At 38.7% G+C, this 25,932-nt stretch overlaps 2 protein-coding genes across 5 annotated transcripts; both read right to left on the bottom strand.

Moving 5' to 3' along the window:
• Positions 1-16,976: 16,976 nt before the first annotated feature.
• Positions 16,977-20,155, bottom strand: LOC136705680 (uncharacterized). The gene is made up of 8 exons (XM_066679375.1): positions 20,098-20,155; positions 19,783-19,925; positions 19,612-19,696; positions 19,354-19,501; positions 18,614-18,807; positions 18,356-18,506; positions 18,067-18,194; positions 16,977-17,687 (listed from the first exon to the last, which is right to left on the bottom strand). Exons 1-8 carry the CDS (start codon positions 20,122-20,124, stop codon positions 17,379-17,381), a joined length of 1,185 nt encoding a protein of 394 aa, XP_066535472.1. The 5' UTR covers positions 20,125-20,155; the 3' UTR covers positions 16,977-17,378.
• Positions 20,156-20,165: 10 nt separating this feature from the next.
• Positions 20,166-25,482, bottom strand: LOC136705678 (uncharacterized). Of its 4 annotated transcripts, XM_066679373.1 has the most exons (5): positions 25,018-25,480; positions 23,549-23,624; positions 23,211-23,355; positions 22,711-23,050; positions 20,209-22,662 (listed from the first exon to the last, which is right to left on the bottom strand). In XM_066679373.1, exons 4-5 carry the CDS (start codon positions 22,910-22,912, stop codon positions 20,339-20,341), a joined length of 2,526 nt encoding a protein of 841 aa, XP_066535470.1. In that variant the 5' UTR covers positions 22,913-23,050; positions 23,211-23,355; positions 23,549-23,624; positions 25,018-25,480; the 3' UTR covers positions 20,209-20,338. The 4 variants fall into 4 exon arrangements, 3 of the variants coding, with proteins under 3 accessions (XP_066535470.1, XP_066535468.1, XP_066535471.1); XR_010804070.1 differs by lacking the exons at positions 20,209-22,662; positions 23,211-23,355 and adding an exon at positions 20,166-20,193 and having other exon boundaries at positions 22,935-23,050; positions 25,018-25,482; XM_066679371.1 differs by lacking the exon at positions 23,211-23,355.
• Between the last annotated feature and the right edge of the window lie 450 nt (positions 25,483-25,932).

The raw sequence follows: 25,932 nt of genomic DNA, 5'->3' as shown, positions 1-25,932 counted from the left end.
CATTATCTACTGCTTGAAAAAAAAAAAACATCTGACCTCACCATCTTAACTGCCTTTAAAGTGTCCATATCATGGAAAGTCAACATCTCCTCACATTTTTAGCTTAATGAAGTACAGTATATAAACACAGTATCACAATATACCATTCACTCACCAGGCTACTGAGTCCGTATTTGAAAACTTAAGGGGACACTCATATATGGTGGCAGCTGTGGCCTAAATGTTACAGCGTGGGCTTGGAAGCGAAGGGTAGCATGTGGGAAAAAATGGGGGACAGTGACTGAACGAACAACATTTTCTCCTTCCTCAACATCCATGGCTGAGGTGCCCTTGAGAAAGTCAGCTAAGCCCTACTCCTCAGATGCTGACATGGCAGCCTCTGTTTGTTTGTTTACTGTTGTGTGTGTGTGTGAGTGTGTGCGTATTTTTACTACCATGGATGAGTTAGTGAAGGCACAATGTTTTTTTTTACTGCTGTGAAATACAATTTTGCTTAACTTCCCAAAATATCCACCTATTCATTGGACTTGAAGTACGTATATGACTCTTAAAGGAACAGTAACTAGTGTTTTTTCTGTTCCTTGTTGTGGCTTTTTAGAGTTGTTTGAAGTTCCCATTTTAAAAACATATTCTTATTGCTCACATCACTGTATCTTTAAGTTAAAGAACCCAAATAAAGGGGAAAATGTTCCTAGTTCCTAGTTAATCCAATTAAGATTCAGGTTTTTAAACATATCATTCACTCCCTGGTTCATAGGCAACATAAATTGACACAAATTGGCTTCACAAAGGACCTTAAACAAAAGTGTAGGTTTCAATAGCCACTTCAATCATATGTTTTTAACATGTTTGTGTCAAGAACCAGAAAGAATCAGAGGAATGTTTTGCACAGTTATAACTGAGTCTCTTGGCTGACACCCAAACAATGCCCAGCACATCACTTCCCCTCTGATACCACTAACAAACCACTTGTATTTAATATTTTCTGAGACATGTGTTGCTGCCATAAGCCCCTGTAAACCTCGGCCCAACCCCCTAGCCCCCTTGCATGCACTAACTCCACAAGTTTCCAACCCAAAAGCAACAGCCAGTGTTCCAAACTCGTAAACAGCTCAGTGCCTCAACCCAGCCCAACCCCTCCCAAACACCCATTCCAGCCCCCATCTGCCAGGTCCCTGCCCCCGTCAAGGCCAGGGGTCAGCCTGGGCTTGAGGTCAGGGATCAGCCACACTGGCCCTTTGCTGAGCAGCTGCCTGTCTTCTCAGGCCAGAGGAAGGAAGCAGCAGCCGCCACAGCAGCAGCACATCTGCTCTAATGAGTGTCTCTCTCGCAAGTGCGCGCACACACACACACACACACACACAGAGCTGGCTCTCCCCTGACTCTTTATTGAGGCCCTAACCAGATCAACAAACCAGATAGAAGCTTTTGTGTGTGTGTCTGTACTTGTCAATGTGATTGTTTGTTTCTGTACATTTTTTTATAACCCAAGAAAAATACGATTTTACAACTGTTTGTAACTTTGTTGTTGCTGTTGTTATTTAACCAAAATACATTATAAAAAAAGGTCTAGATCTAGATCTACATAAACATAACTGCACATGTATAATATGTTTGGCACATTAATGTTTCCTCCAGAGTTGGAAAAACAATGCATTTCAGATGTTAAGATCTGGGCTCTGTGGTGGACACTCCATTTTTATGGTTACACCAGCAGCTGCTTTGTTTTTTTTTATTCTCCGTAATGGCTTTTTAACAGTTACACATCCTTTCAGACATACAGTGCTGAGTTGTTTTCTCACAGTGGAAGGATGACCAGAAACACCTGTGGTTTTCTATTTTGAGACTTTACTATTGAGCTTGATATTCTCCTGTCTCAAAAAGATGAAAGCTTCAAGCACTGACTATTCAATTGTGAGAGTTGTGTTGATTCACTGGGTCTTGCCCTGAGTTCCATTTTCAGAATTTTCTCCACAATTATTAGTTTAGTTAGATTGCACCAGCCTTTGGAGGGCTGACAGGAAAACATGCTTCAACTGTGACACTGCTTCTTTACAAACTGTTGTTGATGCAATGCCAATGAACAATGATGTGTGTCGAAAGAGAATGCAAACTGTCCAGATCTTTCACATTAGCTGAGAGATGTCAGTGCTGGCTAGGACCATGGCTGTGATGGGGGAGACGTGACTGTACAGGGAGCATTCACACATACAGCTACTCTGGATAAGGAACATTTCTGGGTGACTGTGAATGTGTGAAAGGGGCTTAAGACAGCTGAGGAATCACTTGGATTGAACCCTGCAATTTCCAATTCTCCATCCATTATGTGTAACCGCTTATCCAATTTAGGGTCGCGGGGGGGTCCAGAGCCTACCTGGAATCATCGGGCGCAAGGCGGGAATACACCCTGGAGGGGACGCCAGTCCTTCACAGGGCAACACAGACACACACACATTCACACCTACGGACACTTTCGAGTCGCCAATCCACCTTGCAACGTGTGTTTTTGGACTGTGGGAGGAAACCGGAGCACCCAGAGGAAACCCACGGGGAGAACACACCAACTCCTCACAGACAGTCACCCGGAGCGGGAATCGAACCCACAACCTCCAGGCCCCTGGAGCTGTGTGATTGCGACACTACCTGCTGCACCACCGTGCCGCCCAGTTTCTGAGTTAAGCTAACTTCTGTTTCTGGTCAAGAGGTGCTTTTCCAGAATAAGGTTTAGAAATGTTATTGCACACATGTACAAGTGTTATATACAAACATCCATAATTTTACGATACCATTGATAAATTGGTAAAAGGATGCGTGAGACACTCAACTTTTCCGCTGAAATTAGGAGCATAGGAATTCATAAAAAAAGAAAGTTAAAGGGCCATACTCTACATCCTTAGATTTAACACAATGATATTTTTAATGCCTTTTGTTGCCCAAATGTGCACAAAGCTGCCAGTAATTTTAATCTGATAAATAAATAGATTTATTTATACATAGACTGCACACAAATACATGACTGTACACATTCTCCTGTGTTGAGAAGGCCACCTGCTCTGTGGAGACAATGGTTTGGTCAGGTGCTGCAAAGGGCCATACCATGCTCTGTTTGACTACTGAAAGCTCAAACCTACAGTGTCAGGAAGAGTGTATGAAATATAGTGCATTTGATCTGTAACTCACTGGATTTGTATTTGTAGTCTCTGTTTGTTAAAAAATGCCAGCATTGTTGCTGGCTTTGCTCCTCTTTGGCATAACCATACTGGCCAATTTTGTATTTGTAATAATTACAAAATAATTTCATAAATAAAGACCAAGTGTCAATAATGAGTCTAACAGAAGAAAAGCCAGACATCCAGAAGTATACTTGAATATCATTACTGTCAGAACAAGTAAAACATATCTCATATCTCAAACTCATATCTGCAATAAAGCAGCTTTACGGGAGAAGGGGGAAATTCTTTTCTTGTAAGTACTTCTGTAATCAGTTTATGTAAAAAAAAAAATCATTCAGAGCAATTTTGCACTATTTGAACACAAGCTGAACGGCAGGTGAAATTTATGTAAAAAAAATAATAAAGGTTTCGTTCTGACTGTGCCAATATATTTAAAACTTGTGTCTGTATTATACATCACATTGATTTTAGCATGTTATTGCTATGGTAAATTGTCTGGCTTATTTTTGAATGTCATTGTGTCAACCTGCACTTATACATAATGTAATAGGCTTATATCTCCCAGAGAGAGTTACATTCTTCAGGAGATAAAGTGTAGCACAAAAGGAAGAGTCAGAGTGCATGTTAAGGCCATGTTAAATCAAAAGACAGATTAGTTCTCACCTCTGCTCCAAGTGTTTTAGCTCCAACAAATTCCACCCTCAAAAACACTGAATTCCACTTGTTCTTCAAAGCTAGGCGGTCATCACTGATGTCAAAGTGTGTTCTGCCTAATGGGAATAGCACAGATTAAAAGATGATGGGGGAATAACCTGTAAATAAACTGTATTTTGAAATAAATATCAAAATAATTTCTACAACAGCAATTCATCAATTTCTTCAAAGTTTCTGTATAATCAAATTGCTAAGATGTAGACAAAGTAACTGAGTGTGGTTTGGTTTGAAATTTGGCATGAAACTATCAAACTCAGAATTATATGCAATGATAGGGATAGGGACCAGGAGTCTGAAGAGTGTAAAGTGTAAAGCCTCTAAAACCTCCCTCAGATACATTTATTACATTCAATGGTTCCCAATGTGTGGCTTGATGCTTGAGACATTTAAATTTTTAAAACTTTCATGATAAATACATGCAGAAATACCTGTGTAAATATTACAAAAGAAAATGTGTCTTTATCTTTACTCACAGATTCTCAGGTGTTTAATATATTATCAGTCTTACGTGTAATAATTACTCAATAGACATATGTAAGTTCAGGTTTGGATATTAAGTAAAACTGCTACAGGTGCAGGACAAACATCATGATCCTATAACTACCACTGTAAACACATGAGAATAGACTGTTTCATATTAAATCTCAGTAAATGTCCTTTAACACGACTGTATAATGCAGGAATTTTACAAAAGTACTATGTGTATCTGCTATAGACTAATATTTTTAGTAGTATTGCTTCCTATGACATATTGAATGTCAATACGTCCACAGTTATTCCATGTTACATGAGCACACTACTCCAAAAGAACTGAAACCCCTTTATTCTGAGGTGTTCGAGTAATTGATCCAAAACAGATTAGAATGAAATCATATTACATTAATGTACACTAAATTTAAAAGTGTTTTAATCTTATAAAGTTACCATTTATACTAATGCCTAAACGTACAAAATAAATAAATATGATTTCATTTATTTAATTTAGTTTTTTGAAAAATGTGTAAATTCAGAGAACCTTCAAATACAGTCTCCTGTGTTAAATATTATCAAAGCCGGACACAGACTTTCACTCTTCACTAAAAAACCACAGCTCGCATAATTGGGTGAGATTCCATAAACATTTCTGGTATGAACCTTACCTCAAGTGTTATGAATATTTAATGAGTGAATGAGCAATTGACACCTTCAGACTACAGTGTCTACAGTATCAGGAAGAAAAGCCGGGCTTTCATCATTCTCACCATATTCATCACCTCCTACCTCATCTCACATACAGTATGTGTACATTTATATCCGCTTCCTCTGCCAGCATGCACGGGTCAAATTCATACTGGATTTAGCTTAGCTTCAAAATAACTTTACATTCAATGCATTTCAAATGGAGTGAACAGGAATCACAGTCAATTTAAGAATTGCTGTTTGTTTTTTGTTTTGTTTTTTTCTCAGTAATTTAGATGGTGCATTTACGCATGTAAATTATTAACACAGGCTATGCTACTAATACACACACATCATGATTTGTTCCTGAAAAGAATTCTATTTTTTTAGTACTATTTTTAATACATCAGTACTTAACATTCAAGAGGTTCTTTAGGCTCAAATTCAGCAACATCACTCTGCTTGGTTTGTCCCCTAAGAACAGTAACTCAGGACTTACAAAGATATGGAGCCTATGTTATACATTTTTATCAGATACAATTGTGTGTGTGTGTGTGTGTGTGTGTGTGATTCTGAGTTTTCTGAGTAAACAAAAGAACAACAGCAACAAAAAATCTTAACTTTTAAAAGAGATTAGTGTAAAAAAAATATTTGTTTTCATAACAATGTTGGACCAGGATATTTATGCAATTATTGTGAATTTTTCACACTGTTAATAAGACAGTGTCTTAAAATAATTTCCAAAATATTGGAATAAACAAAAATGGATATCCAATGATTTGTTCCAACAATTATATAAAACGATTTCACTATTTCCCTTATATTGTGCTTCATTCGAAAATTAGCTCGAGCTGAAATGCTCATTAATACCTCATGGTGAACGGGTGGAGTTTAACTGTAGTAAAAGGCAGATGTTTAAACAGTACGTAAATAAATTACAAAGCACATTTAAATACAGTGCTACGAAAGTAAAATATTAAACATAAATGATGTTTTTGTCATGTCACAATATAACCAATTTCTAGAAATGTGTATTTAGAACTTAGCAATCCATCATCACCACCAAAAAAATAACACAGTTCATCCACTTGAGCTCTCCAGTACAGTGTGTGCTTTCTTTATGAACTGAACCCTTATGAACAAAGCCGCTTAGAACAAAAGAGAAATGAATTTGTATGTGGCTGTTCTATTGTCGAATAATTTACTGAAGAAATGGAGAAGTTAAAGAATAGACCGATGTGTGACTCCAACTCGGAGCTCTGTAGCTCAGTTGTGAAATGAGCAGCACACACTCGAATTAAGTGACTTTCTTTTCGGGCCTATTTTAAGGTGGATGTCTCCCTCTGGTGGTAGATTTGTTCATTTACGCCTAGAGCACCGATGTGTCAACCGATGTGACTATAGATTTTTTAATTATTAGGACTGTATTATAAACCCGGTGGGGACAAAATAAATAAAACAACCCACAATAACACTAAGCTTCTCTGAGTAAAGTTATACTTGACCTTCAGAAAAGCTGTCTGAAATGGTGCTATATCTGTCTTTGATTGACTTGCCTCAGAGGTAAACATTTGAAGCTAGGAAACAATATTTAATCCTTCAATCACCCCTGGAAAACTAGGACACCTGTACATACAAAATAGCCATTTAACCTGAACGTTAAAAACTTGATGTATATACCTTCTCAAAATTGTGTCCTTGTTACAAATGAAAGCATCTGTGTCTGTATATTGTCTGTAATAAAGCTAATCTATTGTAGAGAAATGGTTATTACTATTGACTTTGCGAGCAGCCATGTTGGTCTGACCTCAGAGTTGAGAAGACCGCCCACAATTTCTCCGTAGGAACCCAGTCATTAATTGAGTTACGAGGTCTTGTTGAATGCAGCTTGAATTGTTTTTTATAAGGTTATTTACCGTTCTTTAAAACATAATGAAGGCCTACAATATTCAGATCCGGTGGGTGCGGTAGGTTACGTTTTTAAGAGGAACACTTTTTGCAAAATATAACATCATGATTTTAGCTAGCATTACTCCCATGACCTGGCTCACATTTATGAAGCTTCTATTTTGTTTTAAAAGTTAATTACTGATTCTGAATTTTGGAGGAAAATAAACTCTATGGAATTCTAGAATGTTCCCCCAACGCTGCAGTGGTGAACGCTGTGAAAATACCCAGTTTGTTATTGTCTTCAGAATCAGTTAGGAAACAATATTCTTGGAACTTGACCTTATTTGTAATGTTCTAGGAATGCTGTTTTGGGGAGGAGTAAAAAAAAAAATTATTTTCTATGATCATCATGTTCTCTAAAGTCCTTCATGTGTCCTTCACTGTTATTAACTAATGTAAGTTATTGAAAAAAAAGTGAATTAAGTTTTTTTATTATTATTATTTAAAGATATTTGAACTTCCTAGTGTTTGTGGTCTTCATTGTTGGTGGGCTTCACCACTACTCATCTTTATTTATGCAGTTTGCCAGTGTTTACCATTGGCTTTATCTCTTCTGTTTGAGGCATGATTTTAGCTGTCAATTTTTTTTGTCCCCCTCTCCCTAAATATTTTTTACATTGTGAGTAAGCCACTTTCATTTATTCATTGAATAAAAAGTGCTTATCGTGTTCAGGGTCATTGTGGAGGTGAAGTCACTGGGCACAAGGAAGAAACAAAGCACCATTCCATCACAGGGCATCACACATTTAGCTCTATGGGCACTTTTTGCATGGCCAATCCACAAATGAATATGTGTTTTTGTAGTGTGGGAGGAAGCTGGATCACCTGAAGGAAACCGGGTGACATTCAGTCATAGAGAACATACCAAAATCCTAAATTTCTAATAAAATCTAACAGCAGCAGTGCCCTATTAAGGGAATGCACTGTTTGGGAAATAGACTGCAAACGTGGAATGGCTGAGGTATGTTTTAGGTTCGTGAAGGGGGATGAGGAGTGGTGCTATTGTGGTTGTTGGTGATGTACCATTTAAAGCGCATACGGAACTGGTGGCACTCATTGAAAGTGCCGCTGGGTCTAGGTATTGTGAAGATATAAAGCTTGCTGGGAGGGTGCAGTAGGAAGAGAGTGGGGTGGGCCCTATATAAAGCTCTAATTGATTGGCATAGGATATTTTACAATCTTATCCTGTGTATAATTGGAATCAGGGATCTACTTACTTAGCAGGTAGTGTCGCAGTCACACAGCTCCAGGGTCCTGGGGTTACGGGTCCAAGGCCCACTCCGAGTGACCTCAGTGAGGAGTTTAGTGTGTTCTCTCCGTGTCCACGTGGGTTTCCTCTGGGTGCTCTGGTTTCCTCCCACAGTCCCAAAACACACGTTGGTAGGTGAACTGCCTACTCAAAAGCATGTGAGTGTGTGTGTGTTGCCCAGTGATTCCGGGTAAACTCCGGCCCCACCTCAACCCTGAATTGTCTACAAGGTTAGAGACAATGAATGAAAAAATGAGCCCTGTGAAGGACTGGCGCCCCCTCCAGGGTGTATTCCCGCCTCTGGACCCACTGTGACCCTGAACTGGATAAGTGGTTACAAATAATTAATAAATTAATTATTTATTAAGTATCAGTACAATGTGCCACTGCCTTTTCCGAAATCCAATTTAATTTAAAACTTCATTAGATATTTACACAAGTCCTAAAAGCAAATCTAAGAATTGAGACAAAGTCATTTATTTATTGTGGAAAATGACCCAGAATTAAATATGTGACAACATTGTCTTGGCATTGGTCAAACCTGGACTCATCCATCAGCCTGCCAGATAGAGAATCGTGATTCATCACTCCACAGAACACATTTCCACTGCTCCAGTGTCTGGTGGCAGAGTGTTTTACACCACTCCTTCCGATGTGTGGCATTGTGCTTGGTGATGTAAGGTTTGCGCTCAGCTGCTCGGCCATGGAAACCCATGCTATGAAGTTCCCTGTACAGAGTTTTTTTTTCTGATGTTAATGCCAGAAGGGGGGTTGAAACTCTGTAGTTACTGAGTCAACCGATCATTGGTGACTTTTACGCACTGTGCCCTTGAGCTGTGTCATATTGTATCGTTTGCGATAATATAGTCATAATTATTAAAACAATTTTTAAAAATCAATATCGTGAAAATAGTGATATTCTGACTTATGTAACAACGTCATGCAGTTACCCATAATACGGTATATGTTCTGCCACAGTGAAGTAAAAAAAAAAAAAAAAGGGACTTCGGTGGTGCAGCAGGTAGTGTCGCAGTCACACAGCTCCAGGGACCTGGAGGTTGTGGGTTCGATTCCCGCTCTGGGTGACTGTCTGTTGGTGTGTTCTCCCCGTGTCCAGGTGGGTTTCCTCCGGGTGCTCCGGTTTCCTCCCACAGTCCAAAAACACATGTTGCAGGTGGATTGGCGACTCGAGTGTGTTTGTTGCCCTGTGAAGGACTGGCGTCCCCTCCAGGGTGTATTCCCGCCTTGCGCCCAATGATTCCAGGTAGGCTCTGGACCCACCGTGACCCTGAATTGGATAAGCGGTTACAGATAATGAATGAACGAATGAATGAATGTTTACATTTGTTGTTTATATGCACACACTAAAATTTCTGCCCATTGCCTGTGTGGTAGATTTAGTTGCTACATTCTTTATTTAATACAAAATCAGAATCTTGTTAAGTTACTGTTGTTTACTAAATAAGCAAATGTTTACAGATTCTTTTTTTGTTTGTTGCTTCTTCTGAATGTGATGAACTGTTACATTTTTAGTTAAAAAAATTTTAGTACATAAAACATAAAAGCATTTATTAATATATATTCAATATATTACATTTAGTATAATTGATATTATAATAACATTTACTTTGTTGCAATAGTGTGTTCTTGAAATTAATGAAAGTATTTTTCAGTGTTTTGACACACCGCCAAGTATATTGTTATCATCAAAATACAGTGAAATATTGTGATATTATTTTAGGGCCATATCGCCCACCCCTACTGTGTGCCTTAGTGACATGGCAACCCCCGCTCTGTAACTTCACGTTTTTCGTCTTTGTGGCTGGTAGGAATACTACTCACAGTATTGAGGAATGTGGGAAGAAGTTTCATGAACTAATTTGTTGGAACAGTGACACCATATTACAGTAACACACTCAAATTCATTGAGCTCTTTAAAATTACAGATTCTTTCACAAACTTTTGTAAAGGCAGGCTGCATGATTTAACACTCCTGTGCCAATTAAATTAAAGATTTAAATATTGAAATAAGAGGTGTGTCCCAATAGTTTTGTCCATATAATGCATATGCAGGACAGCGCAGGTGTGTTCTGAAAAATATCCTAAAGGATGTTCTATGTATTTTGGGCTATATTGTCCGCGCATTTCCACTGACATAAACTGGTTCACAAACCAGAAATGTTCGTTCCCAACTGGAACCAAAGAAGAGTAGGTTTTTCAGCGTGAACCGTGACGTGGTCCGTGGGTGTGTCGAGGTTCAGTAAGTCAAGAAGATCTCAGAGGCTGAGCTGTTATGTGTTATCTAAAACATTGTACATGACAATAGCTTAGCAATAAGCTAAACTCAAATTTAGAGGTACCGTTATTCTTGTAAATTTGATCGAAGTCGAACTAGACTTCCCAGTAAACAAGGAACGTCCCTGGACGTTCAAAATAGGTCTAAAAGTAGTCTGTCCGTCAAGGACATATTTTAAACGTCAATGGACGTCTAAAATCCATCTTAATAAGTTAGTTAAGTGGTGACCAATCGATAACGTCAGTGGACGTCCAAAATGCATTTTATACAAGTAATTTATTTCGAGACCAATTAATAACGTCAATGGACGTCCAAAATACGTCTAATAGTCGTCTTTCAATGTCTGTGTTTGGACGTCTTTTCAACTTTCATTTTCAACCTTAAGAGAATATTGATTAGACGGCCGTCATTACGTTATTTTAACATTGAATCAACGGCTAAATGTTTACTGGGTTCATCCGACACTATAAACCTCTGTAATGCAACTACGTAGCCGAGTATAATCTGAGCCACCGAGTTTTGGCAAGATAAGCTAACGTTAACTAACACCAACTAAAACAGGCGAAGTAAGCGTACTTACCCTGTTTATCTCCATGTATACAACACCTTTCGTTGGTTTCCTTACATGCCTATATTGTTGGAAAAGCGCCAGTGAAATGAGCACTATAGATAACGGAGTGAGCGGATGGTCCAAAGTGCCCGTTTAAGGCTTTATCAAAAATCGTTTCTCTTTTTTTAACATTAGACGCCTGCTGAATATTCTTTATACCCCTCCCCCGCCTGGAACGTCTGAAGCAGTGCTATCACTTGATGCGGAGAAGGCCTTCGACCGGGTGGAATGGAACTATCTCTTCGATGCGCTGCGGCGGTTTGGGTTGGGCCCCAAATTCATATCATGGGTAAAAATTTTATATAAGCTCCCAATGGCTGCAGTGCAAACTAATAATAATCTGTCCTCTGTTTTTGAACTTCATCGCGGTACAAGACAGGGGTGCCCCTTATCCCCACTCATTTTCACAATCGCAATGGAACCACTTGCTATAGCTATAAGGCAAAATGTAGACATTAAGGGAATTGTGCGTGCTGGGATGGAGCCGAAAGTCTCGCTTTATGCTGATGATATGTTATTATATATTCCTGATCCCCACTCAAGTATACCAAAATTAATGATCCTACTAACAGAGTTTGGTAAGATTTCTGGTTATAAAATAAACTTCCAGAAAAGCGAGCTAATGCCTCTAGACGCTGGGAAAGATATGTCCTTGACCTCCTTTCCATTTAAACTTTGCCTTAAAAAGTTTAGATACCTCGGAATTTGGATCACACGTGATCACAATGATCTATACATCGCTAATTATCAACCTTTATTATCTCAGCTTAAACAAGATATGGTGCGATGGGCCCCTCTGCCTCTTTCCTTGATTGGCCGAATTAATTCAGTTAAGATGAATGTTCTACCAAAATTCTTGTATATTTTCCAGTCTCTTCCGATTTTCTTGACTAAATCGTTTTTTCTCAAATTAAATAACTTAATATTGACCTGGAACAATAAAACACCCTGAATAAAAAGGAAAATACTGCAAAGAGGTCGGAGTTCAGGGGGTCTAGCACTCCCGAACTTTTTGTTTTACTATTGGGCAGCAAATATAAGGGCGTTGTTGTATTGGATGATGAATGAAGGTACTGCTGCCCCTGTGTGGACGATCTTAGAGGAATCGTCTGTTGATTCTACTTCTCTAGCTGCATTATTGTGTTCCGAACTGCCATTTACACAACCTATCACTGCTTTCAGCTCAAACCCTGTTGTCATATGCTCAATTAAAATCTGGAACCAATTCAGGAGGTCCTTTTCCCTGAGAGGTCTGTCACAGGCAGCTCCAATTATAAACAATCATATGTTTCTTCCATCAATATTGGATAAAACCTTTGCTATTTGGGCCAGAAAGGGTATTCTTTCATTGTCTGATCTTTACATCGATGGTAATTTTGCCTCCTTTGAACAGCTAATACAGCGATACAATATTCCTAGATCACAGTTCTATAGATATTTACAGCTTCGACACTTTGTATCTTTAAAGTTGGACTGTTTTCCATTATCTCCTTCAACTTCTCTGCTAGAATCAATCTTTAAGTACAAAGCAATTAATAAACAGACGATAAGTATAATTTATGAATTAATTAATTCACATAATTCTACCTCACTAGAACTTCTTAAAAATAAATGGGAAACTGCTCTGGATGAAACAATTTCGGAAGAAACATGGCATAAAATAATACAAGGAATCTTCTTAACCTCTATATGTGCGAGACATACCGTTATTCAGTTTAAGATTGTACATCGTTTACATTGGTCCAAGGTTAGACTTTCAAAGATCAAGACCAACTTAGATCCTACATGTGATCGATGTGGATTGGCACCAGCGTCACTTCTGCATATATTTTGGACATGTTCAAAACTATATTCCTATTGGAATTCTATCTTTGAGACTTTCTCAAAGATTTCTGGGAAAACAGTGGAACCATCACCATTCATAGCACTATTCGGTGTAGTCCCGATAGATTCTGATCTCAATAGACGGGATATAAATATGCTTGCTTTCTGCTCTCTCCTCGCCAGGAGGTTAATTTTGTTCAAGTGGAAAGATACTAACCCACCAACCTACAGTCACTGGATAAGAGAAGTCTTGTACCATCTTAGATTGGAAAAGATTAGATATACTCTGAGAGGGTCCATTGGGAAGTTTTTTGATACTTGGCAACCTTTTCTAACTTTCGTTGAAGATCTGGATACAGACAGGGTGTTAATATAACATTTTGTTTTACTTTGTAATTAATCTATATATTCACACATTATTGTGTATGTATGTTTGTGTTTATATGTATATATGCATGCTGTTGTTATTATTATTAATTATTGTTATTTGTTGATTTGATTACTTTATAATTTCTGTTTATATGCATAGCTGGCCATTTTTTTCTTCTTGAGAATATACGTGTATCATACCTGGTATGGGGAGGGTTGGGGATGGGGAATCTGATATTTATTTTCTGTGATTGTAATACGAAAAACGCAATAAAAAAAACTTTGATCAAAGTGCCCGTTTAAAGTTGACAAATTTAGTCCATTTTCTGGATATTTTGGGATCTTTTGGCCATTTGTGCACAGATGTCCCACTGTACATTGGATTATTGCAGCCAAAAACAAAACACCTTTTCATCATTTTGCATTAAATTAAGTGCAACTTCTAGAGTTGTGGTCCACCATCTACGTCACATGCAAGATGCTTATTAGAGTTTCCGAACACCGTTGAGGGGGAAGGGGGGGGGATACCAAAGGTCTTTTAAACCTTATTCCTTGAATTAGTAAGAAATAACATGTTTTCTGACTATCAATAAACACAAGTTAGAAACTCAAATTCCACTGTATTTATTTGTTTGACACTTTCATATAGCTGGCGCTTAGCCTTTAAAAATGGCATTATATGTTAACAAAGGAAATGTTTCATTAAAACCATATTTAAATGTTTCACAAAAGTTAACAAATGTAAAAATATCCCATACATTTTGCAAAAACCACATCAATATCTTTGCATGTTTACCATTCTGTTTCATCTCCTCTTGTTTTAACAACACTCTAAAAATATTTATAATAAACAAGGCCTTCACTGAACATGACATTGTCTGAATCGCAACATGTTGCTCCAAAACCTGTATATAACTTTCAGCATTAACAATGCCTTCACAGACATGCAAGTCACCCATGCAATTTGCACTAATGCCCCCTCATACCATCACAGATTCCGGCTTTTGAACTGTGTGCTTATAAGTCGGATAGTATTCTCTCATCTTTAGCCCAGAGAATGTGAAATAATTTTAAACTTTGATTTCTCTGATCAGCGGACACTTGTCCACTTCACCTCAGTATACCTTAAATGATCTTGGGCCCTGATAAAGTGCTGTGGTTTTTTGTATCCTGCTTATGTATGGTTCTTATTTGCCTTTGTGAGGTTTAGCTTGCATTTTTGGATGCACTGTCAAACTGTATTCATTTTTAACATTAAGCATATATAATCAATATTCATATGCACAGAAGACATCAAAGCATATAGTTCAGTTGGTGTTTTAAATATATAGACAATAAATTGAACAAATAGTAACATATTCCTTTGAAAAAAGGACAAAAACTTTCATGAGGCAGTGTTGACATTTGCTGATGTTATTGACAGACATATGACGGTGTTGACAAACAACTGATGGAGTTGAAATACATTATTTACAAAAAGTTTACTAACAACTGAGATGGGTCAAGCTTTTAAATGAAACCCTCAAGCATAACTGCGGGAAATAGAGGTGCTGCAGCACCCACTGTTGGCACTGAGAGTATAACTGAAAAATACCTGTAACAGCAGAGCAGCGCAGACAGGGATGGGACAGGATGGGATGGGAAGGTGGTTTTGTGTTGTGAGTGGACACAGCAAGTGCAGCCAAAAACTCACCTCATTCTCAAGCACATTATTCAGTAACTGACGTGTTGTCGTCACAATTTATTATTTATTTGTGTTGAAGATAATCATAAAAAATGTATGCACCATGCCTACACTATTACAGCTGCTGGTGCCACCGTCAGCTGATTAATCTGAACCAACATTCTCTACTGTGTCGTCTGAAACCATAGTTACACACAACAGCACAGAAGAGGCTGTCACATACACAATCACATTCTGGACTATTTGTATTAAGGCTATCGTTAGCGCCAACCATGAAAGAAAGGCCATGTTTTGAGTTTTTGTGAGGCACCTACATTTGCAAACCATTCCCCTTCCCTTTTCTAAGATAAAATATTTATTTTTGTTTTCACATAATAAAAAAAGAGTTGCTAAACACTGTAAATGTAATGAGGGTGATTAGGACACTTTATTTATTTATTTCACTGCCTGGTGACCAAAAGTTCAAATCCCACCTGTGAATATTACCACCAGTTCACCCTCAACAATAAGATGTTTGACCCTATGCTTATTGAAAGTTACTGATAAATGTAACTATTGCAGGTATTTGATTAAGAGTCAGGATGGCACGGTGGAGCAGCAGGTAGGTGTCGCAGTCACACACCTCCAGGGACCTGCAGGTTGTGGGTTCGATTCCTGCTCTGGGTGACTGTCTGTGAGGAGTGTGGTGTGTTCTCCCCGTGTCCGCATGGGTTTCCTCTGGGTGACTGTCTGTGAGGAGTGTGGTGTGTTCTCCCTGTGTCTGCGTGGGTTTCCTCCGGGTGACTGTCTGTGAGGAGTGTGTTGTGTTCTCCCTGTGTCTGTGTGGGTTTCCTCCGGGGTGACTGTCTGTGAGGAGTGTGTTGTGTTCTCCCTGTGTCTGCATGGGTTTCCTCTGGGTGACTGTCTGTGAGGAGTGTGGTGTGTACTCCCTGTGTCTGCGTGGGTTTCCTCCGGGTACTCCGGTTTCCTCCCACAGTCCAAAAACACACGTTGGTAGGTGGATTGGTGACTCAAAAAGTGCCCGTAGGTGTGAGTGAATGTGCGAGTGTGTGTGTGTTTGTTGCCTTGTGACGGACTGGCGCCCCCTCCAGGGTGCATTCCCACCTTGCCCCAAATGATTCCAGGTAGACTCTGGACCCACCGCAACCCTGAACTGGATAAGCTGTTACAGATAATGAATGAATGAATGATTAAGAGTCAGTGAGGTCTAGAACTAGAACTAGCAATAAATATGAGTTTATAATTATGCAGAGATGGACCAAGGATGTTAGCTTACTATATATATATATATATATACCCATGACATATAACAAGGTTTTGGGAGCACCTGTCAACTCTTTCAAAGCAAATGTCAACTCCGACATGAAACCTGATGATGTTGATGTGACGGAATTGACAAAATTAATATATTTTTCCATTTTAACAATATCTTATGGGTGGCACACTGGCACAGCAGGTAGTTTTTACAGTCACAAAGCTCCAGGATCCTGGGGTTGTGGGTTCCAATCCTACTCCAGGTGACTGTCTCCAAGGGTTTGTTCTCCCTACACTCTAAAAAATGTTGGGTAGAAATTGACCCAAATTGGGTCATTTTCACAACCCAGTGCTGGGTCAATATTGGACAAACACAGCATTGGGTAGAAATGACCCAGCATGTTGGGTTATTATTCTGACCCAGCATATTGGGTCGAGCATTTGACCTAAATGCAATTAAATTTTAACTACTTGGCTGGGTTAACAGAACCAAATTTTGGGTTGTATTTTGATTACAATTACAAATTTGTACATTAATACCCATTTTTAAACAATATCCCTTACTAAAAATGCATTGAAAGAAACAGATACAATTTTAACCACCACTAAAAGGCTTTATTACATATAATTATATATCTAGATTATAAAAAAAATATGTAACATACAATTTAATCAGTAAATATCATTCAACCTACATTAGTATAGATATTATACAATAATAAACTATTACAATGCTATTCAATAATAGTTAACATACTATTTTATAAGAAAGCTATCATTCAGTAATAGTTAATATACAATAATGCAATGAAAATAGCAGTGTGAAATTTACTTCTTATAACTGTATATAATCATGTGCTTTAGTTATTGTACTTAGAATAATCAGCATCAATTCATCCAAACCTTTACATGTAAAATCATACATTTTAACACTAACTTGTGTTGAATTAAAGCAATCAACATTTCTTTGTATTGCAATTTTTTTTTTTTACACAATTTTAAAGTTAAGTCATGTAATTGTTGAAACAGTTATTAATTTTCCAACAAGAAAAAAATACAATAAAAAATGGTAACATATCATTCTAGGAACTGCATCTCTACCGTGTGGCAAAAACGAATGCCCGCAAAAGTCTTATTGAGGGAGATTCCTGACCTGGCAGCTCATATACAACAGTCTGAAGAAATTCCCACGCTGGAGCACACTGTCGGGGAAAGTTGATATCAAACACATAGAACGCCTTAAAACAAATGTCAACAGCTGCAACAAGGGTGCTCTGCTCCATGGCTTGTCCATTAATGACCACAAAAGACTGGCAGCAACGCTGATCATCACCTAGGGCCAAAACAAATGGGTACGGCCTAGTGACTTGTGCCTCAGACAGGAACTCCACCATATTGGTCCCAACCTGTTGTAAACATAAGCATTTAAACATGGCATTAGCACTTTAATTTTACAAACACCCTAATTTAACTGATGCTTAAACGTACCATATTGACTTATGGTTATCTATAGATGTAGAAGGATAGAGGGTTGTAGTGAGAAACAGGTTTGTAGAATTACAGAGGATTGTAGAGGGAGGGATAGACAGATTTTAGAAGGATAGACAAACATGATTAATACAGCTAATATCTATCAAAATGTGACAGGATCTTCCGGATAGGACTGAGAAATCTCTAATGTGATGAGAAAACTGAATCCATCCTAGAAGTTTAGAGGCAAGTGTAATTACAGAGAAGAATGTTACCAAACTTCACAAAGCCCACTTTCTATATGTTTTTACTTACTGGTTTCAGATCAATGAAAGACTTTCTTGTCTCTTCACAGCTGGGACGAAAGGACTTCCGGCCAATCCGATAGACTGGAGCTGGTAGTACTACTGGCAGTAATCTCAATGCCATGTCACCTTGTGCATCTGGCAATAAGAATGTCTTATTAGGAATAAGATTATTAATGTAGTTACTTAGCAAATTCTGAAAAAATTCAATTTCCAACATGCCAGCTGTTGTTACTGCTTGTTTCCCCAAAAAATAATTACACTAATTTCTTAACAGTCTAAACCTCTGTGAGGACTACCTGCACACACAGAATCCACTCTTGAAAGAAGACCCAAAGCTTGCTTCTCCTGGCTGGCAAAACCTAAAATTCTGTCTTTGAATACAGGCATCCACTTCTCTGAAAGCTTCCCAGCACAGGCTGGATGTAGAACAGCAAAGTCCTGTGCAATCTGTAAAAAATTATTTTAATTATTTTTCCAAATAAATTACAGATAATGTTTAGTAATGCTAATGTATAATTATAAATTATAATTAACTGATCATTTTCATATCCTACCATTCCTGGAGTATCCAGTAAACGTGGATACTCTCTGTTAATCTCCTGCACCGTCTTTGATCCATGATCCCTTATCCACTTAGCCCTGTAGATTGCCGTTTGCTTCATGTATTCTTCTACTTGGTTCAGGGGCCAGATGTTATTTTTTAGCCACTCTGTCATCGCCACTGCTCTCTCATCAGATATATCAGTCTCTGGGGAGGGTGGTGGAGGTGGGGGTTGGGTCAGGTGTTGTGGGTGTTCAAAAGAAATATGCAGAGAAAGACCATGACTGTTTGAACTCAAACACATACACTGATGTTCTTAAGTGTTAAGTTATTTAATAAAAAAATAAAAAAATAAATAAAAACCCACACCCTAACTGCCAAGTACATTATTTTTAAAAACCATTTCTACTGATATTTTGTTATACAATGTGACTGATGTTTGTGTGACACATAATTAATTAAATCAATTTCATTATCATATATCAAGACATTTTAGAGTTCATCATTCTGTAGTGGTCAATGTAAAATCCAAAATTGCCCAGCAAAGCCACATTGAACTAATTCCATCCATTCATCCATCCATCCATTATCTGTAACCGCTTATCCAATTCTAGGGTCGCGAGGGGTCCAGAGCCTACCTGGAATTTCCATACATTCATCTATAACCAAATTTATGTCTACACAAAATATTCTCTAACAATAAAGCCACTTATCTAATATATTCTTTGTATGAGAACCTGTTTGTGCATGTACCTTGCAAAACCAGACTACTGGTAACACAGTTCTCCACAGGGTTAGGTCTGCACTTTCCACTACGGAGCCTCTTCCTTACATTTCTTAAACGTTCCTCAATGAAGCCGGTTGCTGGTCTGTGATTTCGCCCTGGACTATACCATGCTTCCTTTTTAAAAAATATAAAGTGTTCTTTAACATTTCAGTCCTAAAATAAACTATAGCAGGTCAAACCCATCAAAACCAAGCCCCATGTGCTTTGATGTCACTGGTACTTACAGTTCCATTTCCATGCTGATCCTTTAAACATGGAAATTCACTGACTAAAGATGAGGCCAGGTTTTTTTTTGCAACCGATGCTGGACTGTAAAGAGATTATATATATTTAAACATACAACAAGAAATCAGTGGAACATCAGTTCATATCAAACATGTAAAAAGCTTACTCACGTCTCTCCAAACCGCTCGATGAGATGTGACACTAGGATTCTAACCATAGCTCTCCGCTGTTTGAGTGAGATGAATTGTTTGGTGTCAAGGCTGCAAATAATGTCTTTACCCTCTGGTGTTTTTTCAAGGGCCTCCCTAATTTTCTGCAAATACAAGATGAGGGAGGGAAAGAAAAAAAAAACCCCACACCACCTATTCTCAGGGCCTGGCGCAAATAGCCAATTTGACAAGTTAAAAATCCTTTGTGAATGACCCTTATTTCCCCATTGTGTGCGTGTCAGAAATTTAAGAAAGAAAACAAAAACAACAACATACAAACGTTCCCTCTAGACCTGGAGACATGGCCTCATGCTGCTGGTCCAGTGATGGTCCTGCCGATGGGTCATACTCAACCGGCTCAAGCTGCAGTTCCTTTGGAGACAACTAAATATTAAACTTGTATTTGAAAGCAAAAAAGATAAGACTTAAGTTAATCACATGGTCATAAACCGAAATGCCTAAAATAACTCCAAAAACAAGAACACAACCAACATGACAGTGAGAACAAAAAAAATGCCTAAAACAGTCTGTAGCGCAGAGAAACATAGCAATTATCATCAACTTCTTTATAGGACCTTGCAACATGGAGAGGATGGTGGTCATCAAGAGAGTTCACATCAATGACTTCAAGCTGAGATGCAGGAGACACACAGTATGAAAAATAGTGTCTATGAAATCCTATTGTATCATACTTCCTTACAATCAGTCTGATGGAGGACTCCACTGATACAATGCTCTCTATCGTAGCAAACTGAGGCTCACCATCACACGAATGGGAGACTAGAAGACACATTCCAGGCCTATATTCAGTGCCCCTCCATCTCACCCAAGATGGAACATACACTTCAGTGAAAATCGGCACCTTTTCGAATTTGTGCTTGATGTTTTCATAACCTTCAATACAGCCCAAAAGGTTTGTGTATCCTGCACCAACTTCTAAGTTGTGGGTGAACAAATTACCCGAAAGAAGGTGATAACATAGCAGCATCTGATGCCTGTAGGCCATTGTTTTGCAGATGTTGCGAAAGTTACACGTAACATGGCTGAGTCTTTTGAAAAACCCATGCTTGGCCTCAAATCGCATAGCCCAAAACAGAACAATAGGGCCTAGCTTCCTGATTGCACCTGGATAATGGATCATAAAGTGATGTTTTGGTTTAAGGTGCCTATCAGGGTAGAGCTCCAGAAAAAGACTGTGGTGCTCCTGGATTAGGTGCCCTAAAAAAATGGATGCTTCTAGAGTTAATGATGGAGAAAAAATAAATTCCATGCAACTCAGTAACAGAAGAAGCAACTCCCAGTATTGGTTGCCCTGTGGGATAAGGTCACCTAAAATAAGAGGCAGTAATCTTAACAGACACCAGGTCTGTGATGCTGTCTGCCTGAGAGCTCCATCTGGGTTTTTGAGCTCATGTGCTTTAATGAGGGAAGGCTTGTTGTGACTGTCACTGAACCCATAATCAAAACTTGTAAGTCTATAGTTGATCTGATCTAGAGTTACAATCTTTTGCTCAATGAGGGAATTAAGAACAAGCTTAACTTCATACCCCCCAATCCCCTCCAGTATATCATGCATGATATCTGGCGCAACATTGTCAACAACTTTGTAGAACTCCAGCCTGTTCAGCACACTCTCCCTCTTAAGACCTGTCACTGCTGGATTATGCAGATACAAGTCTGTTTGGTAGTTGATGTTGTTTCTTAACAATGATTCATCCTCAAAAGTCTGCACATGAAGGATTTCCTTTTGGACACGGCACCAGCGGCAGACACTATTTGCAGAAAAGCTCTCTGTATATCCAAGGACTGCATTGAGCCCCAAGTTGTCACCACAAACTTGCGCAATTCCAATCTTAACTATTCCTTTAAAACAAGGAGTGTCAATTTGAAGTCCGTTCATTTCCAGACTTCGGATCTCATCAACAACCGGCTCCAAGACAACATCCATACCATAGGTTTTGACATCATCTGATTTGTACACTGCCAGCAGGAAGTAGGCACTAAGGGTGGAAAGAAATTCTGGTGGCAGGCATTTCACTGTAAAATAAAGAAACCCTAACTTGTGGACAGAAGTCTTTGAGCCCAAAGGATTAACTGTCTCACATTCATCACAATAAAGCAACAGTGGAATCGCAAACTCTCTTGAAAAAAGAGCACTTGCTTTGAACATGGTGCCATCTCTAAAATCCTGAAGAGCACCAATTTCTTGCTCTCGCCACGCCAGTATTTTTTCCATAGTCTCTGGACTCTCAAGGACTAACTTGAGCAAAGGACGCAAAGGAACCCTCTGAAAAGTATCCCTCACAGCTACCTGCCTAACACTTCCTGTTGTGGACACTCTCTTTTGGGTGTAGGAAAACCCAGGAAGAGGCTCCTCTACAGGTTGGACTAAGTATCCCGTGCTAGCAAAATATTTCATTTGCTTGTACTCAGACTCAAAATTCCTGAATGGCTCAGCAGCTGCTGCAAATTTCTGTTCCAATTCTTGGCCCTCTGGAGTCTCAGCTTGACCAATCTTTTTTAAAAATGACATGGTCTTATTCCTCAAACTACTTACTATGTCATTCACTAGAGTAGATGTCTGCTGAACAACATAAGTAATAGCTGTTAGAGTCTGTGAAGAATTTGCCCTCAACTTGGCAAGAAACAGTGCCACCCTATGTATTACACTACCTTCATCCAATTCATCCCATTCCTCTAAATCACATTCGACTCCCCTTAGATCTCTGGATATAACATTTCTAGGATTGGCAGAGCAGTGCGCCTCACCTGCGGCAGAGCAGTGCGCCTCACCTGCGGCAGAGCAGTGCGCCTCACCTGCGGCAGAGCAGTGCGCCTCACCTGCGGCAGAGCAGTGCGCCTCACCTGCGGCAGAGCAGTGCGCCTCACCTGCGGCAAGCGTTGCCTTGTCATTATGCTGAAGCAAATGCCTCGCAAATGAACGAATATAGCCAAAGCTTCTACAACAACCGGCTTCAGCACACTGAAAGTATGTGCTAGAACTATGTACGTTATGGACCGCTCTGAGGTGAGCAAAAAGATGACCAAGGTTTCGCCCAGCAAATGTACATTTAAAACAAGAATACCCCATCAGAAATCTCTTTTCCACTTACTTCATTCAGTTTTTTAAGGTGTGATTTCAGCTTCAGCCTTGGACCAATTACAGGAACCAGTGCCGCAATGGAAGCATCATCCAATATAAAGAAGCTCTCCTTATCAATTTCTTCATCTAAGAGGATATATGCATACATTTACAAAAGAAAGAAAAAAAAATACTTTAGCAGAAGTGCCAGTTGAGAATATTCATTTCATTACAGCAGCAACAATAGGTTTTTTGCTCCTTGGCTCCCCTACAGTGGCAGAGTGTATCTCATTTTTACAACACTCACCTGAAATCAAGGGAGAGGTTGTGGCTTCCTACCCTCCTCCAAAAATTACATAATGCAGTTTCTGCAGTGCTGAGCCCAGAGTAGCAACAACAGAGGCTCTATTCGTCCCATTACAGGCCAGTGAAACATCACAATGATTCTGAAGCTGTAATTTTAATGTAAAATTACTGTGTGATGTTTTAATGTCTGAATATAACCTTTAAATCAGGGCTCTGAAATTGTATGAGAAAAGACTCTGTGCAGCCTACAACTTAGAAATAATTAACTGCTTCAAATGGATTGTTATCCAATGCTTAAGTGAAATACTTTCAAGTCATTTTTATACTGGGAAAACTTACGCTCAAACTTCGGAATCAGGGCTTCCAGTTTCCATTCGATTAGTTTCTCTCTGACAAAATCATCCATGGAACAGAACTGAAGAGGGGGGGGGGAGCATTAACTAATATCAATGCAATTTATTTCAGTTTTATTAGATTAAAAGACACAAACAAAGTCTACAAGTATCTTAAATTAAAATGTAATTCAAGACAAAATTACAGCTTCCCATCTAAAACATAAGGTCACACACAGTTCAGTGCAGAAGTCTTAGGCACCTAAGAAATGTATATATATTTAAACTAATGCCTCCTCAGTAAGTGTGGTGCTTGTATCAAAGTTATATATAATCACAGTAAATACATAAGAATAAATTATGGTCGAAAGTTTTGTTCATTTGAAAAAAAAAGAAAAAGAAAATTGAAACTGAAAATTCTAATATTGAGACTGAAGTTTGAAACATACAACATTGCATTCAAAATTAAAATAAGTGTGGGATGATTATTTTTCAGTGTAATCAGAAATTTGATTCAATTATGGCAGCCAATGGAGTCACAATCACACCTACTGGGGGTTGTTTTGCTGGCCCTGACACCAACAGGTCAGTCCTAAAACACTGGGGAAAACAATTTGTTCGCCTGCTGGCCACATTTGTGGATCAGGCTGCGTTTGTGTTTGGATCGGGTGAAACCAAAAATCCGCGAGTGGCAATGCACAAATGCACGTCACGGAAATCACGAGTGACTTGATCCACAAAGATTCAACAATTTACAAATAAATATTAAATTCGAGACTTTATAAATATATGCAATGTAAATTAAAATAATTTAATTTGTCTTTGCATATAATTATGATGTATATACAAACCAAAAACATGTATTAATGAGTGTAACTATATTTGTACAGATTGCAGACTGAGACAGATTAAGATGTATTCATTTGTGAACAGTGAAACATTTGTGACTAATCTGTCTCCATACTTGAAAAGGCGACAATAAAATCAGCGTTCAGGAGCTCCAAATAGAGACGATAAAATCAACGTTCAGGTGCTGGATATAGCAACGATAAAAACAGTTTTAATGAGGTCGAAACAACGACGCTGTAATATGAAAAAACTGTTTCAGATATGGTCAGCTCCATTGTTTTAACGGTTAGCCTGCTATGCTAGCTAGCATTTGTGTAAAAATTAAAAAGCCTCTCCAGACACACGTTGAACAGACCGAATACGTTTAGGATACAGCATAAAATATTTTTTTCTGTGAAACTACTGCGTTATTTTAGCTCTTCCTCGCCGTTTTAATCATCAATTTAGCATATTAGCTATATTAACCAGCTATCGCTAGCTAACTTACTTCATTGTTGGGTTTTCATGATGCTAATAATACGCCTCTGCCTACATTCTTGAGATAAAATAAATTAAATTATATTTTACATAACTCATTGTCAATGTATAATCACCAAAAACCACAGGAAAGTCAATTTAGCCACTTACTTTCTTCAGCCGTTGAACCTGCTGCAGTAGCCTCTTCCAGCTGAAGCAATGTGGGCGGGAAAGACGTCGAGCCGTTACGTGCATGTTCCCTTTCAGGTCCGCAACGCAAACCCAACACTGCTGGGTTGTATTAAACAACCCAACAAACGACACAATAACCCAAAAATATGACCCAGCTTTACTGACACAGCAGTTGGGTTCTTGAAATAACCCAGCATTTCTTAGAGTGTATGCGCGGGTGCTCCGGTTTTCTCCCACGGTCCAAAAGCACATGTTGGTAGGTGGATTGGCGACTCAATAGCGTCCATAGGTGTGAATGTGTGTGCCCCACTTCAGGGTGTGTTCCTGCCTTGTGCCCAGTGATTCGGGGTAGGCTCTGGACTGACTGCAACCCTGAACTGGGTAAGGGGTTACAGACAATGAATGAATGAATAAACACTTTTATGGGCGGTCTGATATTTTGACCTCTTGTTGAGGACAGGAGAAGTGTACTGTCCAAGTACAGAGCCTGCATTTTAACAAATTGTAATGATATTACTTAAAACTATATTAATTTAATTTAATGAGCATTCACAGATCCTTCAGACTGATCTAGATTGAACTTTTAAATTATTTGTATTGTTGTCAATTTCTTGCTTTTTTACAAAAAAGAATTTTCAATGTAGGATATGTATCATCTGGTAGGTGGCATATGATCACTGATAAAATGCCTCCAGTTGGTGGTTACGTTACAGTCAACTCTCACATAAAGTGCTGACCTGTCCACTGCACAGCAGAAGTCAACGTTTTCCAGCTGTGTGTGAAAGAAGCGACTTGAGCAACTTTGACATGAGACAGATAGTTTGAGTCTGGAAGTGTGGTGAATCTCTAAATGGTGAACACTGCTACTAAATGGAGATGTCACAAGAACCAAGT

Source organism: Hoplias malabaricus, chromosome 8 (assembly GCF_029633855.1).
Source record: "Hoplias malabaricus isolate fHopMal1 chromosome 8, fHopMal1.hap1, whole genome shotgun sequence".
Classification (NCBI taxonomy): Eukaryota; Metazoa; Chordata; class Actinopteri; order Characiformes; family Erythrinidae; genus Hoplias; species Hoplias malabaricus.
This window is presented reverse-complemented; position numbering and strand designations above follow the sequence as displayed.